The 21,070-nt window shown below is 44.5% G+C and overlaps 1 protein-coding gene across 4 annotated transcripts in view; it reads left to right on the top strand.

The window, feature by feature from the left end:
* The window catches only part of adgrl1a (adhesion G protein-coupled receptor L1a), an 89,859-nt gene that overhangs the window by 34,758 nt on the left and 34,031 nt on the right, over window positions 1–21,070 (top strand). For all 4 annotated transcript variants that reach the window (XM_051389263.1, XM_051389262.1, XM_051389259.1 and 1 more), the window contains 3 exons: window positions 5,852–6,036; window positions 17,869–18,082; window positions 19,241–19,350. In XM_051389263.1, the coding sequence (XP_051245223.1) occupies window positions 5,967–6,036; window positions 17,869–18,082; window positions 19,241–19,350 (394 nt within the window). In that variant the 5' untranslated portion in view covers window positions 5,852–5,966. The remainder of the gene's footprint in view (window positions 1–5,851; window positions 6,037–17,868; window positions 18,083–19,240; window positions 19,351–21,070) is intronic.

The following is a 21,070-nucleotide window of genomic DNA, read 5'->3' as shown; positions in this document are numbered from 1 at the left end:
AGATTCCCTTGTCTCATTTGCATTCCCTTAAAGCACACTTCCATTAAAGTCTCTCCCTGTTTTTTTGTCTCTTCCCTCTTTCCTTCTGTTTCTTCAAATAGGTCTTTTTTTCCCTGGGTTGCTGTTTTGTAGGGAGCCTATTCCCTGTTGACTACACAGCCTATCCCCGCTCTCCCTGAGTCAGTAATCAAACACATTGGCCCTAATACACAGGCCATTACAAGAGCTCTGATGTTCCATCTGCACACAGTCGGCACAATGGTGTCATTATATAAACAGCCCTGCTGCTGCAGCCAGCAAGATACTACCACACCAGAGCCCCGGCCTTAACTGACCTACCCCAGTAAATGGAGAAGTGTTGGGATGATCTGACCTGAATGTGCTTGTGTAGTCGCTGCTACCTTAACAACATTATCCATTCTGAATGAGTGCTTCACTGTTAACAGTAGGCTATCAATTCTCACTATGACCAAGGCCGTGTGGGCTGTTGGGCGTCAATGCAAATGTAATAGAATCAGGTTGTTGTGAAGGAATAATATCTAATGCTATTATGTTGTCTTTGCTAGCGATAGCCTCGCCAAAAAGGATTAGGGAGATTAGCGATAGGACCAACTGGAAGATAACAATGAAGGGGGTGGGAGGCCGGCGGTTTATGCTGGTATCTTTTTTTTTTTTCAGTGACATTGATTTGCTCTTGTTTGGGAAGCTGTTGAGTGTAGAGAGGTAGCATTGTACAATTTGTCTAAAATTACGTTATGTCTTAAGTTTAGAGTTTTAGGACATTAAAGGGCATTCAGTTGTTTTGAATATTTATAGATAATGGTGTCAAATTGTGCCAGGCCTTTGATGTTACTTTTAGCACAGTGACTGACGCTAACTCTCTCTCATAATGAGAATAATCTGATTCCACGTGTTCCGTTAATAGGAGCTTTTGACACACAGACACCCACACACACACACACACACACACACACACACACACACACACACACACACACACACACACTGCAGGTAGAAGTGTGTCCAAATCATCACTTTGGATAATTTGAATAATCATTGAATTAAATTCAACTGTCATACCTCAGCATCCAGAAAGGCAAGTTTGACAGTAAAAACACAACCTCCCACTCAGCAAAGCTTGATCGCAGATGGTGATGGTAATGATATTTCATGGTATGTCTGTTACATTTCAAAAGGAAAAGTAGGATAATTATATTCACTTTGGCGAGTGATTAGTTTTATGGAGGTGAAGAAGTAATTAATGAATTCTATTTCATTCTCATTTATTGTTACACTTCCTTGTATTGCTCCCTCTTGCCTAACTCAAGAGAGTACAAAAGAGTATCGAGTGTGACAAAGCTTCAGCACCGATGAGTCAGAGGGAGAATTACTTAGAGGCCCCCAGGCGAAGCATACGTTTTTGTCGTTCTCTGCAGTCTCATCAAACTCTAATACTACATGGCTAGCCTTCACTGAGTCTACTGATACTTTCCTCTGAATTAAAGTGCCTGTCTTAGACCTGACTGAAAGCAAATCCCAACAGCACTGAGTAAAAGAATTTAGTTGTTTTCAATTTATTCCAATTTAAGTGGATGTTGCAAGTTTATTTGAACTGAAATTTTACTTGATTACAAATATTTAATGCAGCAGTTTGCATCACTCTCTGATTTGTAAGTGAGATGTGATTGCCATTCAGTTTTGCACGCTCGACTGTGTCGGTTGCTAGGAGGCAATCATTTCCTTCATAGCGGGAGCTTTGCTACTGAACCAACTATTTGTTGTTGAAGCATCTGAGGCATAAACATCAATCCTAATAGCATGGGAAATGCTGGTGCTTCATCTTAAGATGCAAAGACATGCATGAAGCAACAGACCGTCAGAAGTTATGACTGTCGAATCTTTAAATCAATCATGAGTGTTTTCCTAAGCAAATAAAATTGTGTGTTTGTGTTTCCCGCTTTGCCCCCCATTGCCCTGCATGATTTTCACTTGTTCATACAACGTACCTCATCTTCAAATATATTGAAATGCTAATTAAGATGTTAGTAGTTGTCAGAGTACTTTATGTGCTCAATGCATCTTTGGCAAGCTCTTAGTTGAAAATTTACTTTTAAAGCTGCAGTGTTAGTCCAATCAGTGGTGTGGATCTATTGCCTTTCCGACCACAGGCTGCCCAGTCACACACACGCACGCACGCACGCACGCACGCACGCACGCACGCACGCACACACAGAGTCGACTCACACTTATCATACTTGTCTCTCCCACCTTGATATCAGATTCCCCTCAGTGGGGGAAAAACAGAAGAGAGAAAGCCTAGAGCTGTAGCAGCTCTGAGAGTTGCACCAGCTTTTCTAATTATGCAGCAAAAACTGTCTACGTAAACTCTTTGTTCTCATTCCTTTTGATTCTGGTCGGGTAATGTTCCTAAATGCCTCTCTCTTCTGTACAGAAATGATTTTCGTGATGGGGTAAACATGAATTTTTCCCACGACAGACACACAGCCTTTAACAGTAACCCCCACCCTATATTAAAATGACTTGTGACACCTTATTCTTGATGAGCATGTCTGCTAAAGCAAACAGATCCTAATGATTGTGGTGATTATCGTAATGATCCAATAGAAGTGGATAATGAGGTTATTTGCTTTGGATCAAGGCAGCCTGTAAATTAATAGCTGAGGGTATCATTCCAAACAAGATGACAAAGCTGTGTACTTTAGTGTAACTCCGCCATCGCTTCGCTTACAGCCGCATGTCTGTCTTTGTGTTGATACAACTGTCTGTCATTTGCTCTTCCTCACACTTTCTCTCTCGTTCACCCTCCTCACCTTTCCACCAGTGCAGTGAAATTGCTGTCCATTCCCCCATTTTGTGGGCCCTGGTCTCATAGGGATATGATGTTCTGCTCTATTAGAAGAGAAACAGTGATGATAATAATGGTGGATGTGATCAGTGCAAAAGGTCAGCCTCTGGCCTCGGGCGCGCAACATCCTCCAAGTAGGGAAAGCACAGAGGGCGAAGACACCCATCTCACACCCTCCAAAGTCTCCTAACCTTCCTCCACCCAGAGGCAGACTGACTCATAGACACAGGCAGAAGAAATACTTTCTCCTTTGCCATTATTTCCTGCTTTCTTACTATTCCTTTGCTGTTCTCACTAAGCTATTTTCAGCCGCTCCCCCTCCCACTCTCTCTTATTTATTCTCGTTATACAGAAAGTCATCCTTCCCCTACTTCGTTTGTTCCTTACTTCCTTTGCTCCTTCTGTTCCTTGTTTATTAGTTACTCAAGCTGCATGATGCTTCCATTCTTTTGTTGTTGCCTCATTCCTTTGTTCTGTCATTCCTTTGTTTCTTCTTTTCCTTAATTGTTGCCTTCTCTCCATCCTTCTTTCCTCTATTCTGTTCTCCGTTCCTACCACATTGACATGGAGTGTTGTGTAATGCTAGCTTTCTTTTTGTCACAAAATAAAATCTATTTATCCACCCTGCACTTTCCTTTCCTTCCCTTCCTCAATCCCCAACCCCCCCCGCTCTCTTTCACTGGCCCTCCTCATCTTCTGAGACCACAGGAGAGCTATTGTTGAAAAGTACAGACTGAAGCACAGTCAAAGGAAAACATGAGGAAAGACAGATTTTTCTTATTAAAAACACAAAAGTTGGAGAAAAGACTAAGGCCTGTCACTGCACAGGAGGGGATCACTTTTTGACCATTAATAATACAACAAGATCGAGTGGAGAGAAGAGGGTGGGTGAGGAAAGGCCGTGAGAGAGAGTGGAGCAGCCAAGGCCTCTACAGTACCACATCACATGTCTATTGCTATTTGTTTACTGCTTTTCTACTCTTTCTTCATCTGTCCTGCCCTCCCTCTGAGTGTGTCCTTTTCTCTCAGCTGCTGGTCATAGAGGGTGGTCGCAAACAAACTCAAATTAAGGCACAGGCTGCATTAGTGCAGAGGTTGTGTAAGTGTGTGTGTGTGTGTGTGTGTGTGTGTGTGTGTGTGTGTGTTTGTGTATGCTGTAAAAAAAACAAAACAAAAAAACAGCTGCTGCGGATGTGCTTTGTACTCTGTGTTCTGTTTTCGTTCTCTCTCCATTTTTGCTTTTTGCCTTCTCTTCTCTTTCACTCTGTCTTGCCTGTACTCTACAACATCCAACACACTGATCCACACAGCGACACCCAGGCAGGTCGGTGGCTGTGGGCCGGGCGTTGCCACTAGGGAGGAGGGTAAATATCAGAGAAGGTCAGGAAGAGGAGGGGCTGGGGAGGTGGAGAGGAAGCCAAATCAGTGATGATGAAGAGAGGGGGTGAAGCCATCCTGTCACTCAGGAGCTGCCATCTTAGCTGCCAGGAGAAGAGAGCTTGGCCATGACAAGTTGTTGTGTGTGTTGTTGAGCAAACATACATGGATAAAAAGATTACAAAATTGAAAACTCCAGGGACAGTTTTATAATTCCAAGTGTCTGAATTATATTTTGGGTTAAAGTTTAGAATCAAGATTAGGGTTAGGGATAAACATTCAGCACTTATTGAGCACAGATTTTCCTTCAAATCTTTTGCTTGAATATTTTCAGAGTAAGACATTCTCCACAACAATTATTATACTATATGTGCTTAATCCAGCATCTTTAAGATTTATCACACTTGCTTGCTTTTTATGGCTGAAAAAATGAAATTGACACTTAGATGTATTGTGTATCCTTTATTTACTTTTATCTATGATTAAACATGATATATTTTAAACTGTTGGAAAGCCCTTGAAAATAATTATTGAGGTTTAAAAAATTTTTAAAAATTAAAAAAATTCCAAATAGTTTGCAAATAGTTGGTTGGGATGAAGTGGTAATTGTATAGGTTAGTTGAAAATACTACGGCTCAGACATAGGAAATGTATGGAGTCATTGAAAATTCAGGGCTGTATAGTAGCTGAACCTATGTGTGTCTGTGAGTGCATGCATGCTTTATTTATTATATTATGCCGTCCTACAGTATAAATTGGTAGGATCTCTCAAATAAAGGGGGTAGAGGGTTGGGAGAGATGAAAGGAAATCCTCTGAACACCTCCCTCCTCCCCTCCAAAAAAGAAGCATACATACACGTACACACACAGATACAGAGAGACGCAGTCCAATCTGTCTGTTTCATCAGCAAGCTCAGCAGGAGAAGTATTAGCTCTAACAATACCGTCTCTACTGTTTTCTGTCTTTCAGCCCCTGGCGAAGCACAACAGTTTCTACTGTCAAAAAAGCAGAGCTAAAGTTCCAGATTGTGATTTATTTCATTAGGCAAATGAGATGTGCGAACCCTACGGCATTGCTGACTGAGTCACCACTTTTCACTGTCTCACTTTGTGTGTGTGTGCCCGTATGCAAACACAAACACACACAGAAGACATGTATTTGTATTTTTCACATGCTGAATATAGCTCCGTTAACAGTCCCAAAACATATGTAGCATGTCTGATTCAATCAAGTGTTCAAACACTGTAGGGTGATGAGCTGGTAGTGGCAACAGCTGTTGCCATGCATGCCATCCGGCACAAAATGGCCACAGATCTCCCCATATCATTTTACCTGACCACCATAGGGGGAGCCTCTCTCCTCTCCTCTTCTCTCCTCTTCGCCTGCTCTGATACATTAGTATTCTATACCAGTTGTGAGCCACTCAGTTTTGGCCAGAGTTATTATCACATATTTCAGTGATAAATGCAGAATAGTTAGTCAACACTATCTAATTCAAATGCCGTACTGAGTGGGACAGAATCATTCCTGTTTATGGACATACAGTTACATACAAATGTTTATGAGATACTTAACTCTTTGTTATTTCTACCCTTCTTTGCATGCAGGATCACCCTCAGGGAGGGTGTAAGCTGAGCAAGTGCTGCCCCACTCACCTGTGCCTGCTGACCACCTCTACAATTCAGCCCCATCCCTTGCCCTGCCCCCTGGTCAGCCTCCAACATGGCTCTAGCAGTCTGGATCATCTTCACCTTTGCTGTGGCTTTCAGCAACATCTCTCCATCCTCGCAAGGTGCGTAATGTCAGCATTGTGTGATAGTTTTTATATTGTCACATTACATTACATTTCTACCTTTTATTCAGTATTTCTACTGTATGTGTTTCCTATTTATTTATATATACAGTATATACAATTTGTATAATTTTGTAGTGCTCCACTGAGCCTGCTTGCAATGATGCACACAGCGCCTGTTGGTTTCACTGTGCCTTGTAACTGGCCTGACCAGGTTACTACAAATGAGGATGTAATATTTATATGTTAGCTACGTGATGAAGGTTGTAAGTGTATTGACTTGCTGACCAGGCAAGAAACCCTGCACTTGATTAACCAAACTGTCTCCGCAGGAGACAGAGAGAGTGTGTACGAGTGAGCTGGAGAGTGTATGTGTGAATGTCAATAAAATTTCTTGTCATCTTGATGTTAGTTGGAGCGTGGCAAGAATATAAGGAGGAATCCGTGCATGTAATGGTGCCATATGTGTGACCTCCTTGAATGTGCCATGTACCATAAGATATTTCATTTTATGTTTGTGTGTGCTTGTGTGTGTGCTATTGCTGTTGTAAGCCTGGCAGCAGGTGACCTGGTTGGGCTGAAGTGATGCTGGAGGGTGTGGGTGTGTGTGTGTGTGTGTGTGTGTGTGTGTGTGTGTGTGTGTGTGTGTGTTAGAAGATGTGTTGGAGGAAAGGAGCAGGGATTGCAGGGGGAGGCAGAGGGCCGATGAGGGAAAGGAGGGGCTGTTGGGTGTCCTGCTAGTGGCCTGCCACACAGGCAGCAGCACACCATCTGCTGTATGCTCTCAGTCAGCTCTGTGCCAACGAGCCGCTGGGTGATGGACAGCTAGGACGAGGAGGAGCATCAGGGAGATACACAGTCACCACTGGGAGGGGCTAGTGATGAAGCAGGAGGAGTCCAAAAAGTAGAGGCGGGGTAAAATTAAAATGTGTTGGTGTACGCCTGTGTCAGCATAGGTTTTAGCAACCCCTCTGTGTAAGCTCTGATTGGCCAGGTGCGGTTCTAATTTGAGTAGGTGCTGTTTTTTTCCATCTTAATTTGGCTGCTTTTGTAACATTGGATTTGTGTTTGTACGTTCTGTTCCACATTTGGCCTCTGGCGCTATGTTGCCTTGTGTTTGTGTGTGTGTGGGTGTGTGTGTTTGTGTGAAAATAAGCCTCATAACTATCTGTGTGACCTGGCACTTGGGGAGTATTAATAATGCATTAATAATCAATTGACTGTTATCTGTATTCAGCCCCAAAGCACAGGCGCAACATTTAGTTTGATGAAATTAAGAAAATATTTTTTCTAATAGAATCAGACACACAGGCATGCAAATAGACACATGCCCATGCACACCCACACTGTTTTGCTGCTCATAATTTTGGCAGCCAAATTTTGGCTGAAATGTATTCTCTCTATTGTAGTGACTAGAGGAGCAAGAGAGAAAATAAAAGAGAACAAGGGAGATAGACTTTAAAGGAAGAGGGCAGGGTTTTGGTGTGACGAGAGTTGCTGAAATCACTCTCAGGCTAATCGGAGCTCATTTGGAAACCTGCAGGATCATCACACATGGCTTCACAGTCTAATGTCTACCCCTGCTCTTCCTCGATATCCTGACTAATTTGACATGCTTTAACCTCACTCTACTCCTGACTGCACAGTCTAATATTTACCCCTAACACTCACAAATTTATTCTCCTTTGGAACCAGGTCTTTAACACAAATGTTCCTAGCCAGCATGAGCACTGTACACATACTTCTTCCCTGCTCTTTCCCACAACTCTCACTCACCTGCTCATTTCACACATTGCGAATATTTATCTTGTTAAATCGCTGTGCAATTCTCCAATTCTCTTTGCAATGCAGTGGCTGTGTGAAACAATAACATAATTTTCATCTGTGAATGCAAAGTCATACTAACCTAGGCGTATGCGGTATACAAAACCCCTCCACCAGCCGATCGCGGCAGGCTTCCTGACAGACAGACATGCGTACTCTGACAAACAGAATGTCCCGCTGATTCCACAGAATGCTCGAGACTGTACAACCCTTCATACGCAGTGTTGTTGCTCTGAAAGCCCATTAGGCTTGCTAAATGTGGCAGGCCTCGCAGGCAGCTGCGCCATACTTGATGAAGCCCTGACACAGAGATTTCATTTAGCACAGCACAAGCATCGGTGTGTGCATGTGTGCATGTGTGTATGTGTTTTTGTATTTATGTGCACCAGTGGTGACAGCTAGACCATTATAAGGCTACTTATAGGTCCTTTCAGTCTGTATGAATTTGCAAGTATGTACTGTACATACTGTATATGTGTGTGTACAGTATGTGAGTGCATAGTGATGTGTACGTGTATGTGCAAGATTCTGTACAGGTTTTTTGTGCTTGAGTGTGTCCAGATAGGTGTGTGTGTGTGAGTGTAAGCATTTGTGTGAGTATGTGTGTGCCACTCATATCAGGACACCAGTGCCAGCTGACTGGTGGAATCTGTTTTCATGTTCCCTGTATTTAAGCTTTTCCTCTCAGATCAGTCGCGTGGAAAGGCCCCTGGTCCTTTAGTGCACACGCAGACATTTTTATCTGTCTTCCCCTCCCCTCCCTATCTTTTTTCTTCTATGCTTTCCCCCTGAACGGTAGTTATTATTTAAGGATGGGGGACTAGCTGTTTTTACCCATCTCCTCAACAAAGTGCCTTAGTCTCTCGACTGTCCTTGGATGGTGACAGAATGTCTGAATGGGGACTGATCTCAATGCAGTATTTTGCTTTCTATAATGCAGGGGTGGGTAGTTATTTTTCATGGGGGTCCACATGAAGAATTCACTATGCCTTTGCAAGCCAGATGTTTTTTTTATTACTAAGCTGAGAGTTACTAAGTCTAAGTGTTGCTCAACCCTAGATTCTTAAGATCTTAAAAAATACTTGACCTGAAACCACATCCAATATTGCATTTTTGCACAGAGTAGACATTCAGTCCCGCAATACTATAATATTAAAATGATAATTTCAAAACTGCGACCTACTCACTAATTCATAAGAATTGATCCTCTGACAGGCTTGTAGCAATAATATTTCGAGAGAAGGCAATAAAGTGGTAGTAACCTTGCTATGTGTGCTTCTTGTATAATTTGCTGAACAGCATATTGTATTGCTTCAATGCGTGTTTTGTAAACTCTTGGCTCTACACTGTTCGAGCATACTTCAGGCAGAGCACCTGAGTGGTGCATAGTATTAGCTGATCAGAATCAGCTGTCACTATAACAACCAAGTCAATTAGGTGAACCTAGCAGCCTCACCCTCTTCTGCTCCTGCTGCTGTTAAAATTGTGCTGAATTCTTTTGTCTGTTACTAATCATCTGTAGATAAGTCATATGGGAAGTATCCTGGGGAATATTTTTTCACTAAATACAACGGTACAACCATGTACTGTTAAAAATTTCCTTTGACATAGAGTCAAAGACAGATGAGTTACTCCAGACTTTAATGGTTTAAAGTCAGAACAATGCAGACAACTTGCGTTTTTAAATTTCTAATAGGCTATCAGAACCGGCTGGTTATGTATGTGTTTATGGAGACGAGTAAACGCTCTCATTTTTTCTCAAAATGACCTTTGAATGTGTTTTACCATGGTTTTTCTCTGCCATAAAGCTGAAATCCACAGGCTTCACTGACACTAATTGCTAATCTAGCAGCTTGTGAATATTGCTGCGCATCATCTGGATTTTGCAATAAAGAACTGCTGCAAAGCCTTTTTCCTTCTCTTTGCCTCTCATGTATGTTTTCAAGCTTTCGTTGCCTCTCCATCTTATTAGCAATAGTTGGTGCTTCTCACTTCTCTCTCTACTAACACTTGCCTCTTATTTTCATCCAATGCTTTCTCTCCCCACCTCAGCTATTACTCTCTCTCTCTGCGTCGTGATGTCCTTCCCCCAAACCCCTCCCCCCTCTTTTTACTGGCTTACCTTCTCCCTCTTGGACCATTTTCCTTTTCCCTCCACCACTTCCATTTTACTCCCCTCCTCCTTTTTCCACCCTCCCCACCATGTCTTCTCTTTCACCTCTTTCCTCATCGGCTTTCGTCTTTCCCCACTTTCTATCCCGTCTTCCTCCTTGAGTATCACCCCCTGGCTCTGCTTTCCTTACCCTCTGCCTACTATCTGTTAACAGCTCACATCCCTTATTGTTGTCATTCTCTCCTTTCCCTTTCCTTTCACTCTCTTTTGCCTCTTTCTGTCTTTCTCTCATTTGCTACCTTCCTTGCTCCCTCCCCAGTGCTGGGGGTTGCTATGCTCTTCAAAGCCCTTGGCTGAGAGCAGTAGATCACAGAGAGGCCTGTGTGAGTGAAAGGTTAATGGATGGCCTTTGAACATATATTGGTAGTCGGGGGCGGCCGGGAGAAGGAGGGAGAGGCCGGGGCGGAGTGGCGGTGTGTTCTTTCAAACCTCCCTTTGAAGATGACGCATGCCGCTCTCATGTGTTTGTGCCTGTATACAGGGGCTGTGTGTTTTTTGTTTATTCATTCATTCACAGTGTTGGTGTGCATCTGTTTTTGCGTGTGTGTTTGTATTTGTATTTGCTTGTAGTTGTGTGCGTCGGGGTATGTTAGTTTGTGTACGTTGTTTTGTGTACTGCAAACAAGCTCCTACATAAAGGATTGGGGACTGTGTTCCTGTTTGTGCAGTCGTGTGATAGCTGCCTCTTTTCTCCCAGGGCCTAGCTGTGTAACTTCGAGGCTTTGTAGCTGTGTGTGTGTATCCGGGAGTGCTGGTTCGTGAATGTGTGCAGTAGTGCTGATGTGTATGTGTAAAGCATGTCATGTGCTCGAGAATGTGTGCATTTGCTTCTCGTGTGTTTTGTGGACTGCAGATTGATAATTACCAGCAGCAGCTTACGGCTGAAAGGCAAGGGCAGAGAGAGTGGAGAGACGGAGAGAGAGAAACGCAGGGAGAGAGATGGATGAGTGGAGAGGCTTGTAAACGTGTGAGAGGGGTAAAGGAGGAGGAAGGGATGGAAAGAGAAGAGGGGAAAACTGCAGGTGAAGGGTCAGGACAAGAGGGAGGAATGAAGACATGGAGAGAACGAGGGGAGGGTGAAGAGGACGGGCGGGGAGGGTAAATGAAAGAGTTTCCGGGTGGATGAAATTGGATGAGGGATCGAGGGATGGGGCTGAGGTGAAAAAGAAAAAACACAAAGAGAGGAGGAAACATAGAGTATGTTCATTGCAGTGCAGGTGAACAAGATGACATACAACGATAAGAGGGATTCAGTAGCGTTTCACAGCCAAATCCTTTTTTAATTCATAGATAAAGCATAATGGTACAGGGGCACCCAAAATGCTGCACACCGTAGATACCTACATGTACTTGCAAACAGATCAAACAGCTCATAAACATGCACAGTAAAATGACACACAGGCACACACTCTGTCCACACGTCCAAGCCTTTGGCTTATAGTGTATAAGGAGGTTAATTAAGTGTCTAATGCAGTAGTAGGACTGGGCTTTGGCACTCATCTTTCCTAACAAGTCTCTGGATGCGACTTGCAACTCTTCCAAATGCACACGCACATCTTTCTGACAGCGGGCCTTGCATGGTACTCACTCAGTCCCCCCCTCTCTCATCGACACTCTCCCTCCTTTTTCTTATCACTTTCCTCTCTTCAGTCTCTCACCACCTTCTTCACTTTCCTCTCTCTGCTTCTCTGTCTGTGCTCCATTCTTCCCTTCACCCCTGTGGCTGTTTCCCTGCATCACCTGCAGTTTCACTCTACAACAGTGTTTATATGAATCTAGGTCTGACTCACTGTGTGCTGGCCTGCCTCTTGTGATATGTGCTTGAAACAGAGAACAGAATAGAGCTGTGTTGGGCCTGTAGCACAGCTTCCATCCCTGGGGAGATAGAGGATATTTTACACCGGGTGAATCTCCTACTTTTTAGGCAGGCTGATTTTTATTTTGGGCTATGCTGTCCCCCCCCCGCTGAGGCACTTTTATTGCATAATTAGGCGCCAGGGCCAGCAATGAAGTGGTTTGACAGTATGAGCACGTCCCGTCTCGCCTCCCTCCTCAAGTTTGTGTGTGTGTGTTGCTCTGTGTCTCAGTGGCTTTTTAACTGCCTGTCCTAATCTCTCTGCTATGCCTTCTAGTTCCCCCCACAGCAAAGTTTGTCAACACACACTGAGAGTCCTCGAGGTTGAGGATGGATGAGGGTTAGGGCTTGTGAGTGTCTGCCTGAAAGAATTTTGGTGTGTGTGTGTGTGTGTGTGTGTGTGTGTGTGTGTGTGTGTGTGTGTGTGTGTGTGTGTGTGGGCGTGCGCAAATGCATGAGTATGTGTTGCATGAGGGTGTGTGTGTGTGTCCCATTTTCAGCAGGGGCATGTTTAATTCTCTTATGAATGATGTAATGTTATGGGCTGTGCTGTAATTCAGTTCAGTTCGAGGACTGGGCTGCTGAGGAGAGAGGCGGTCTGTGCAGATCAGAACAATAGGAGATCCTTTCACCCACAAGTCTGTCTGCCTCAGTGACCTTGTGCCGCCAGAAAGACCAGTCGTCATGTTCAAATTCCACCAGCATCTAGTTTGATGGTTGCTGTCTTTTTATATAGTTACCCTGTCCAATTTGCTCTGCCACTCCATTTCCTCCTCCCTGTGTGTTAGCTTGACTCTGCTCCATCACAGTGGATGTGTGTCATTTTGGCGCTGCTTTGTGCTCTGACCTCATAGCACGACTGGTGACTCCCCATACAGTCGCTCCTCATCTCATCTCCTCTGTCTCCTTCGCCTTTAGGAGACAGGCGGAGGAGTCAGAGGAGATTGAGATAGCATCCTAGCTTTGAGGCCTGTGTTACCCCCTCCCATCCATGCACACACTGACACACACAACCACTGTCCCACAAGCATCCCCCACCCCTTGCACCCTCATGTTAGGCCTTTAGGTTTGTCTCCGGATGTCACTTTGTCACAACTCCTCAGCTTGAAGTCTGCCTGGATGTGACAGTTCTGGCCGCATCGGCTCAGCTTGTCTGTGGTGACAGGCCATGCTCCAGCGAGTCATTACGTTAACTCACAGTGCTAAGTGAGTCGCTAAGATACAGCGCTAAGCTGATAAAGTACTGGAGAAATTGGTCTGGATGATTCTCTGCGAGAGGGATTCCCATCACTGAGACCTCTTAGTTCTGTCCAATGACTGTAAAATTACTTGTTCTTCTTCGCCAGCTTTACTAAGGAACTAACCTGAAAATCATGAGGGACCAGAGCTAAATTTGAGGGCATATGTAGATGTATGCAGTATACATTTAATATTCCACAGCAATCTCTGGGCAAAAAGAGCATACTCACCTATTAGCCTTAATGCCACTTAAAGTTTATTTTAAAGACGGTGACATAACAAGAATTCCACTTCATCCGCTGCATGCCCAGTGTCTCAACTTCCAATACTGCTTGCCGAAAGTGTTCCCTGGCACTATGCTTCAGTGCTATGCTAATGAGCAGCATTAGGAGATGACTGCTGGAACAGACAGAGGGGCTAAAAGGGGCTGATCACATTTCGACCCCCGAAAGACAGTCAGCCATCCAGCTAACAACTCAGCCTTAGGGCCACAGAGCTCCACAAGTATAATCTCCTATTGTGACTCAATTGCAAAGTCGCTATCACAGTCTCTAGCTACCTGCAAGGCCAAACCTTCTCACTCAATTATTTCTGAGAAAACACACCATGGAGCGTCTGTGATAACACAGTCCAAGGTGAAATTGTCAGAGACGGTGAAATCAAAGTGCTTTTATGTTTGAAAGCACATCAATGATGATGGAAAGTTTTTGGTAATGTTTCAGTGAAGAGAAATCTTTGTCTATTCGTACTGTGAACTTTTCAGAATTCTAAATGTAGTCTCTCTGTATCACTCTTCATATAAAAAAACCCAGAATTTCTCAAGTGTTGGTCATGACTCTTGATTGCAGGTCATGTCTGTTTTTCTCCAAATGATGTTGGATCTTTTCAAACATTTCTGTGGATATATATATGTTTGTGTGTGTGTTTGAGATGTTTATGTAGAGACCCGTGATGGTAGAGAAAGAATGAATGTGTGCAAAGACTAGCATAGCTTCTGTAAAATTATGTTCTTGTCTGAGGGTCCAAGCATCTATCCACCCTCAGGCTTTAATTACTGTGTGAGGATAATGAGTCAAATCCAATCAGTTCTCTCTCTTGCTCTTAATTTGTATGAAGCTTCTATTATGAAGCCAACCGCTTCAGCCACTCACACCAGCTGCCCTGGAGTGACACCAGGCCCCTGTCTGTGTGTGTGTGTGTGTGTGTGTGTGTGTGTGTGTGTGTGTGTGTGGGTGTGTGGGTGTGTGTGTGTGTGTGTGTCTTTGAGATCTCTGTGTCTTGCACACCACCACATCCATGCAAAACAGCTCGTATAATTATCGAATTGGCTCATATGATTATCAGTATGTGTGACAATTGGTAACCATTTCTTGCAGATGACAGATATTAACACAGTTTTATATACCACGGGAGATGAGTCATAGTCTCACTGTGAGGGATTAGATCCACCTATACATATGGCTGCTGCTGAGAAAGACACTTTGTCATCCAGCTATTATGAGACTGACAGGCACAACTAAATGGCCACGTGTGTATGTGTGTGCGTCTCTGTGTGTGTTGGCTGAAGAGACCCTGAAACCTTAATGGATTCCTGCAGAGTGAAGGACAATCGTAGCCCATGGCCAGTCCAAGCTTATCCTCTGCTCATCTCAGCTCAGCTCATAGCCAGCCACAGCTCCAGCTAGGCCTCAGGCCATCTGGCTGACACACAACCAAGTACACACACACACACACACACACACACACACACACACACACACACACACACACACACTGTCACACACACACACACACACACAGACACTGAATCCCTGAAGTTAAGTTCCCCACTTGTTTGTGAATATGCCATTCAAAAATCTCTGCGTAAATCAGTATGTAAGGTACATCCTGCTGTATTTACATGGTGAAATCCACCTCAACCTGGAGCTTGTCAAATAGTGTGTGCGTAGGTGTGAAATATGTAGGTGTGAAATACGATACAATATGGCGGAAGTAGAGATTTTTAGTGGTGCCAGAAATAGGCTAGTTATCATGGTTGCTGCCACCATTGAAGTGTACTGGTTCAATAATGGCTGTGCTCAATTATGGCTAAATATATACTGTAACAGCCGGACCAGAAAAAGAAATACCTGAAAAAGAAAAGGGATTTGTGTCCATACATCACTTAATGTGTAAAATTGGACTGGTGAATTATTTCTTTTTTTTGTTTTCTCAGTTTAACTACACGTAACTACACACTAACTACACAATGATGGTAACAAGCAGAAATTATCAATAGTAAAAGTATGTATGTAATATTTAGGAGGTTCCATTGTGAGAATTGGAATATAATAGGTATGTTTTCATTAATGTGTAATCAAGTATAGGAATTGTTGTGTTTTCCTTATTTTAGAATAAGTTTCGCAGCCACTATAATTTCTCCTACACACTTCACAGCCTGTTCTCATTTCCAGATCATCAAATACAGATACACACGGTGTTCAGTTTGTTGCAATCTGGAACTTCAATGCTAGATACCACTAAATCCTACACACTGGTCCTTTAACATAAACAACCTAGTTCAAAACAAAAGCTACAAAATTAAATCAAGTGCTCCTTTCGTTGTTCTATTGAAAAGCTGAGCCCTTCCTCTGTAACAGTTTATATTAGCGCTCAGTGGAATGACTGAAGGTGGCCCTGAAAAGCCAGAACTATTTACCATATAAAATGGGTTTGGTATGTAAAGTATGTTTAACATGTGGTCTGCCCCCTCTGGTTGGGGCTATTGTTCCCGTAGTGTTGGTCCAGAGTGTAAGTGGACTGAGTGTGATCACTCCTGGTGGCCCCCTTCAGTTTTACTCTCTTCTTGGCTCACTGTATGGTTCTAATCGCTGGCCAGCTGTATGCTGCTGTGTACTTACACCACAGGGTATTTCAGAGTACATGGCCACACACTGACACTGTGCATTGTAATCCCTCTGTGACACCAGGGCACTGTGTGTCTGTATAAGTGTATGCATGCATGCAAGTATGTGTGTACATCTACAGTGAACGGGCACATTCCTCTGCCCAGTATGCCCGCTTTTGTGCTAATTTGCTTGTGTGGGTTTTTGCATTTGTTGTGTGGATTTGTTTGACTGGCCTCGCCTGCTGTTTGCATCTCCGTGTGCTTTAATTAGTATGCGCTTTTGCATCTAGGCCTTTGTGATTTGGCACTGGCACTGCATGCTGGCAAGGCATAAAAGATTTGAAGTCTGTCTGTGCTAGTCATTCAGACTTAATGGCGTTAGTTACACAACTGAACTCAAGTCCCCACTGCATAAATGGGTGGCATTTAGAAATATGAGCAAGTCCGATGGCAGTGAATCATGTAGCGCACCGCTGCAGAGCATGTCTGGGATGACTGACATTGACATTGACCCAGATGGGCACTCCTCCTGAATGGACAACAACTGAAACCTAAGCAGTGCTAGCTCAGTGTCAGGAAGGGAAAACAGCCCCGCTCTGTGGGTTTCAGCACAAACAGTAGTGGGGAAGAGGGGCTGACTTAGTGTCCTCATCTGCCGCTGAGCCCGTCTGGCAGGGAGAAATGCTGTGCAGTGAGAGCTTCAGTTTATAAAGAACTTCCAAATTCTAGCCTGCTTAAGTGGCACTAGCACTGCTCTTTTTAGATTTGACAATGCCAAGGAGAGCTCACTCAAAGCCCGCTGCTCCTTCAGGACAGCGGACAGCACCTACCAGTTCTCTGATGCAGCTCCAACATTTCAGATGTTATTTTCCCAAGTCTTGTGAGTTCAGGACCACGGACAGCAGCTCTCACAGTACAGAGGAACTGTCCTTCAATGCAGCAAATTCCACTGCACGATCACTCACTCTGCCTCTACTTCTATTCTGTTTCTGTGCCCCTGCCTCTACCTGGGCTGTAAAGGAAGCCGGCAGCCATTTTGTTATTTTTTTGTGTGTGAGGCTGAATGTGGAGGCATTTGGAAAAGTAGGCAGTTATGGAGAGAGCTGAAGAGACTGCAAGTGTCTCTCACAGTACCTCTTTGCAGCCCTCTTTCATGCCTCTCAGTCTGGCTCAACGATTAACCCTGAGTACCCCATGGTCCCTGCTGACCCTTTTCCACACAGAGACCTGCTGCTGGCCACAGCAGTACATTGACATGCCTCTCAGACATCTGATTAGCAGCAGTGGATGTGCAAATGGTGTACACACAAGAGGTGAAGGTACACACAGACACTAATCCTTTTTTTTGCTTGTTCCACATTACTTCCCTCTAATTCAGAGAGAATCCTAAGGTGCTGCTCTGACACCTTGTTGAGGTGGAATAGACTGAAGGATGCTAGAAAGGACACACAGTTCTTGTGATAAGCTGCTGCCTGGCTGTGTGTAGGAGTTTGTTAACATTTGAAACTCTCACAGTTTGTTTCACAAGTGGTGCAATATCTTATTGGAGAAGCTGGTATGGCTGCAAATCCTCCATGCCAATATGTGATCTGTGATGTTCCAATGTGAAAACTGGATTGCCAGACTATGCATCAACGGTACTGCAATATTACTGCTCAATTAAGGAGAGTCAATAATAGCTTATTTGTGTTTAACATGAGGACAATAGAAACCATTTTCATTCGTCCTGCTCTTGTCAAATACTACACATCATATTTACAATGTGGTCAAATAATAAAGTGCCTCCTAAAAGTATTAAGGTTCATTGAATTGTCAATAACTTTGCCTCTCTCTCTCTCTCTCTTTCCACTCCAGCTCTGAGCCGGTCAATGATGCCCTTCGGCTTGATGCGTCGAGAGCTGGCGTGTGAAGGCTACCCGATCGAGTTGCGCTGCCCTGGAAGTGATGTCATCATGATTGAGACGGCCAACTATGGCCGGACCGATGACAAGATCTGTGACGCAGACCCCTTCCAAATGGAGAATGTGCAGTGCTACCTGCCTGACGCCTTCAAGATAATGTCACAGAGGTAACCATTGATCTGTTTTGGTCTTGTGTATGTGTTTGTACAGAGTCAGAGCCCATTATTGGCTGAGGAAACAAGATATCATTTCACAACATAATTCGTCCAGAATTTCCTGCTTTTCCTCCTGAGGTGTTGATATCTTGTGTGAAATACTGAAGTCAGCATCCTTATTCTGTGCAGAGCACCACTGCATCTTGGAGAGATGTGCATGTGTATGGTAGTGTGTGTGTGTTTAGTTGTGCATACATGCACGAGTGTGTGTATGTGAATGCGTATGTTTTGGATTGTTACAAGAGTGTTTGTAGGGCTTCCTACAGCTGCTCTCTGTGTTTGCGCTCAGCATCTGCTTCCTCTGAGCTCAGATCAATGGAAGCCCTCTCCTAGCTATCCATCACACATGTAATGGAGGCACAGGGTGCTAGCTTGGGGAGAGAGAGCAAAGGAGGGAGGGAAGTGGCAGGGGGTGGAGGAGAGAATTGAGGTGGTAAAGGAAGGAGAGAGACAGCTAGAAATGATGGGATGATAGAGTGAGTTCAGCATAGATTTGAGATATGACGGGAGTAAGAGACAGCACAGGGGAGAAACACTAAAAGCTGGATAGAGAAGGATTATGTGATGAGAATGAAAATACGTGTGTGTGGATGTGTATCTTTTCTACTGCGTGTGCGTGTCTTTCTGGGGGTTTGCAAACGTGAGAAGACATGCAGCGATGCAGTTTAGATGTAGGTATTATGTGCATATGAATGTTTTTCCTGTGCGTGTGGTGTAGAGTATTTGCCTTAGCCCCCCTCGTCCTTCCCTGTTCTCTCACCTCTAATTGCTCCCACTCACAATCCCCCAGGAGAGGAGCCTCTTACGTCACTCGCCCTCTCTCTGCCTCTTCCCTCCCTCCCTTTCTCTCTATCCTTCGCCCCACTCCTTTTCCTCCTCCCTTACTCCCTCTCTGTTTCCCACCTCCCCTCGAGTGCAGCTGTCACATGATCTAGTCTAGTGTGAAATTACTCTCTTCCCTACCGTTCTTTCCGTCTTTTAGAGCCTGAAGATGTTTTTTTTTTTGCACTCTTTGTCTTTCTTACAATGGCACTCGTCATTTTTTTATCACTTACTTTCTCCCGTCTCTCTGTTTTCTCCCTTCCGTCCCCTGTCTGTCTCCTCTCGCAGGTGTAATAATCGAACCCAGTGTGTGGTGGTAGCAGGGTCAGACGTGTTCCCAGACCCCTGCCCAGGGACCTACAAGTACCTGGAGATCCAGTACGAGTGCGTCCCCTACAGTGAGTACTGAGACCTTGTCACCCCCTCCCACCTCCCCACCCTCCTCACCCCATTCACCGCCCCTCCCATCCCTCCCTTTACCCCCCACCCGAACTTCCTATCCCCTCTTCAATCCCCAAAAAACCCTTGACAAATGACATTCTCACATTCACACGTGCACACTTGCTCTCTCTGGCTTTTTTCACCACAAGCAAAACAAACGAGACAGTTCTATTCACCTGCTTTCTCTCTCTCTCTCTCTCTCTCTCTCTCTCTCTCTCTCTCTCTCGTACACTTCCACTGCACAGACACACACATGCACACAGTCACACAGACGCGCTAAACCTTTTTTCTTCATCGACAGAGCGACGCACCAGTGAGAGGGATTTTCACATGGGGGAAGGTGCTCCACAAATACAGGGTCCGATAAGCACTTCACACACACCCACCACAAACGTGGGGTCAGCCCTTATTGGCGATCACAGTATTGTAACACACACCACGCCCCACACTCACACACTGATTGACCCAGGGGCATACCACTGCCTTTATCTGCTGCCAAACACCTTTGCTGTCCCTCTGATTTCCAATAAAAATTAAAATTGGGCGCAGTGAGATTGGGAGTCAGGGGGCGTTGTGTGTATGCTGCACCTCACAATAGCAATGTTAACACAAACAGCAAAGGGCTTATTTTAGTCCACATGACCTGGAGCGCCACACATTTTAATGTCCCCATGGTAACGGCTGACTTCCTCACGGCACTGCTCAAAGCTCCATGGCAGGTGTGACATACACACATGCCTGCACACAAACATACACACAAAAGTCTACCTCACACTTGCAAAAGGGGGACACACAGTTGCTCTCTTTCTCTCTCCCTCTGACTCTTCCTCCTCTGAGCAAGCATGCACACACAAACAAGAGCACACAAACACAGCCAAAGGAGCAGACACAGAAAGGATTATATGGTGTTGTGTTGATCCTCGTTCATGTGAAAATCTCCGCTCCCCTCCTCCCTCTCATGTATTGCTCTCAGCATTGATCCCCTCACTCTGCAGGAACACCTGGCTGGAGGGGAGGGGCAGTGGCGCTCCCCTCCACCGGTCAGAAGCAGAATTGGGGTGCAGGAAGGGGTGGAATGACAATTGAGGGTGTTGGGGTGGTGGGGAATTGGGATACATGGGTATTCTTGGGGTGAAGGGGCTTTTTGATTGATCAGGGTGGGGATGTGGGGTGATTATCTCTGCTTTTTCATCAGGCATAGCTGTGGTGAGCCACGGGTTCGAGTCGACGCCAAGCTGCTAACCTCTTTTGCTTCTTCTTCTTCTTCTTCTTCTTCTTCTTCTTTTGTCTCATCTCTTCTCTCTGAGGTCTCTCACTCATCCTCCCTTTGCTTATGATCTCTCACAGTCAATACCTCTTTTCATGTCTCTGAACCCTCTTTCTATATTCTGCTTTTCTCTCTTTCACCTCCCGTCTACTCTCAAAGGTCTTTAATCTTCATCTATCCACACATTTTTCTCATTCTTCTTCTATTTATACTCTCTGTCCATCAATCTGCCATGATATCTTATCATTATTATCTGTCTCTTCCGCTGTCTCTGTTGTTTTTTTCTTTTACAGGTGGGACAAATATTCGGAATCCAACCATCCAGCCCTGGTGGAGAGCCTCAGAGAAACTCAGGGACTTCCAAGCACCTCTTTCAGTTTTTGCCCTTGGTCTGCTCAGTGCTTCTATGC

The sequence above is a fragment of the Dicentrarchus labrax genome, unplaced genomic scaffold (genome assembly GCF_905237075.1).
Source record: "Dicentrarchus labrax unplaced genomic scaffold, dlabrax2021, whole genome shotgun sequence".
Classification (NCBI taxonomy): Eukaryota; Metazoa; Chordata; class Actinopteri; family Moronidae; genus Dicentrarchus; species Dicentrarchus labrax.
The sequence above is the reverse complement of the archived record's forward strand: the minus strand, read 5'-3'. Positions and strand labels throughout refer to the sequence as shown.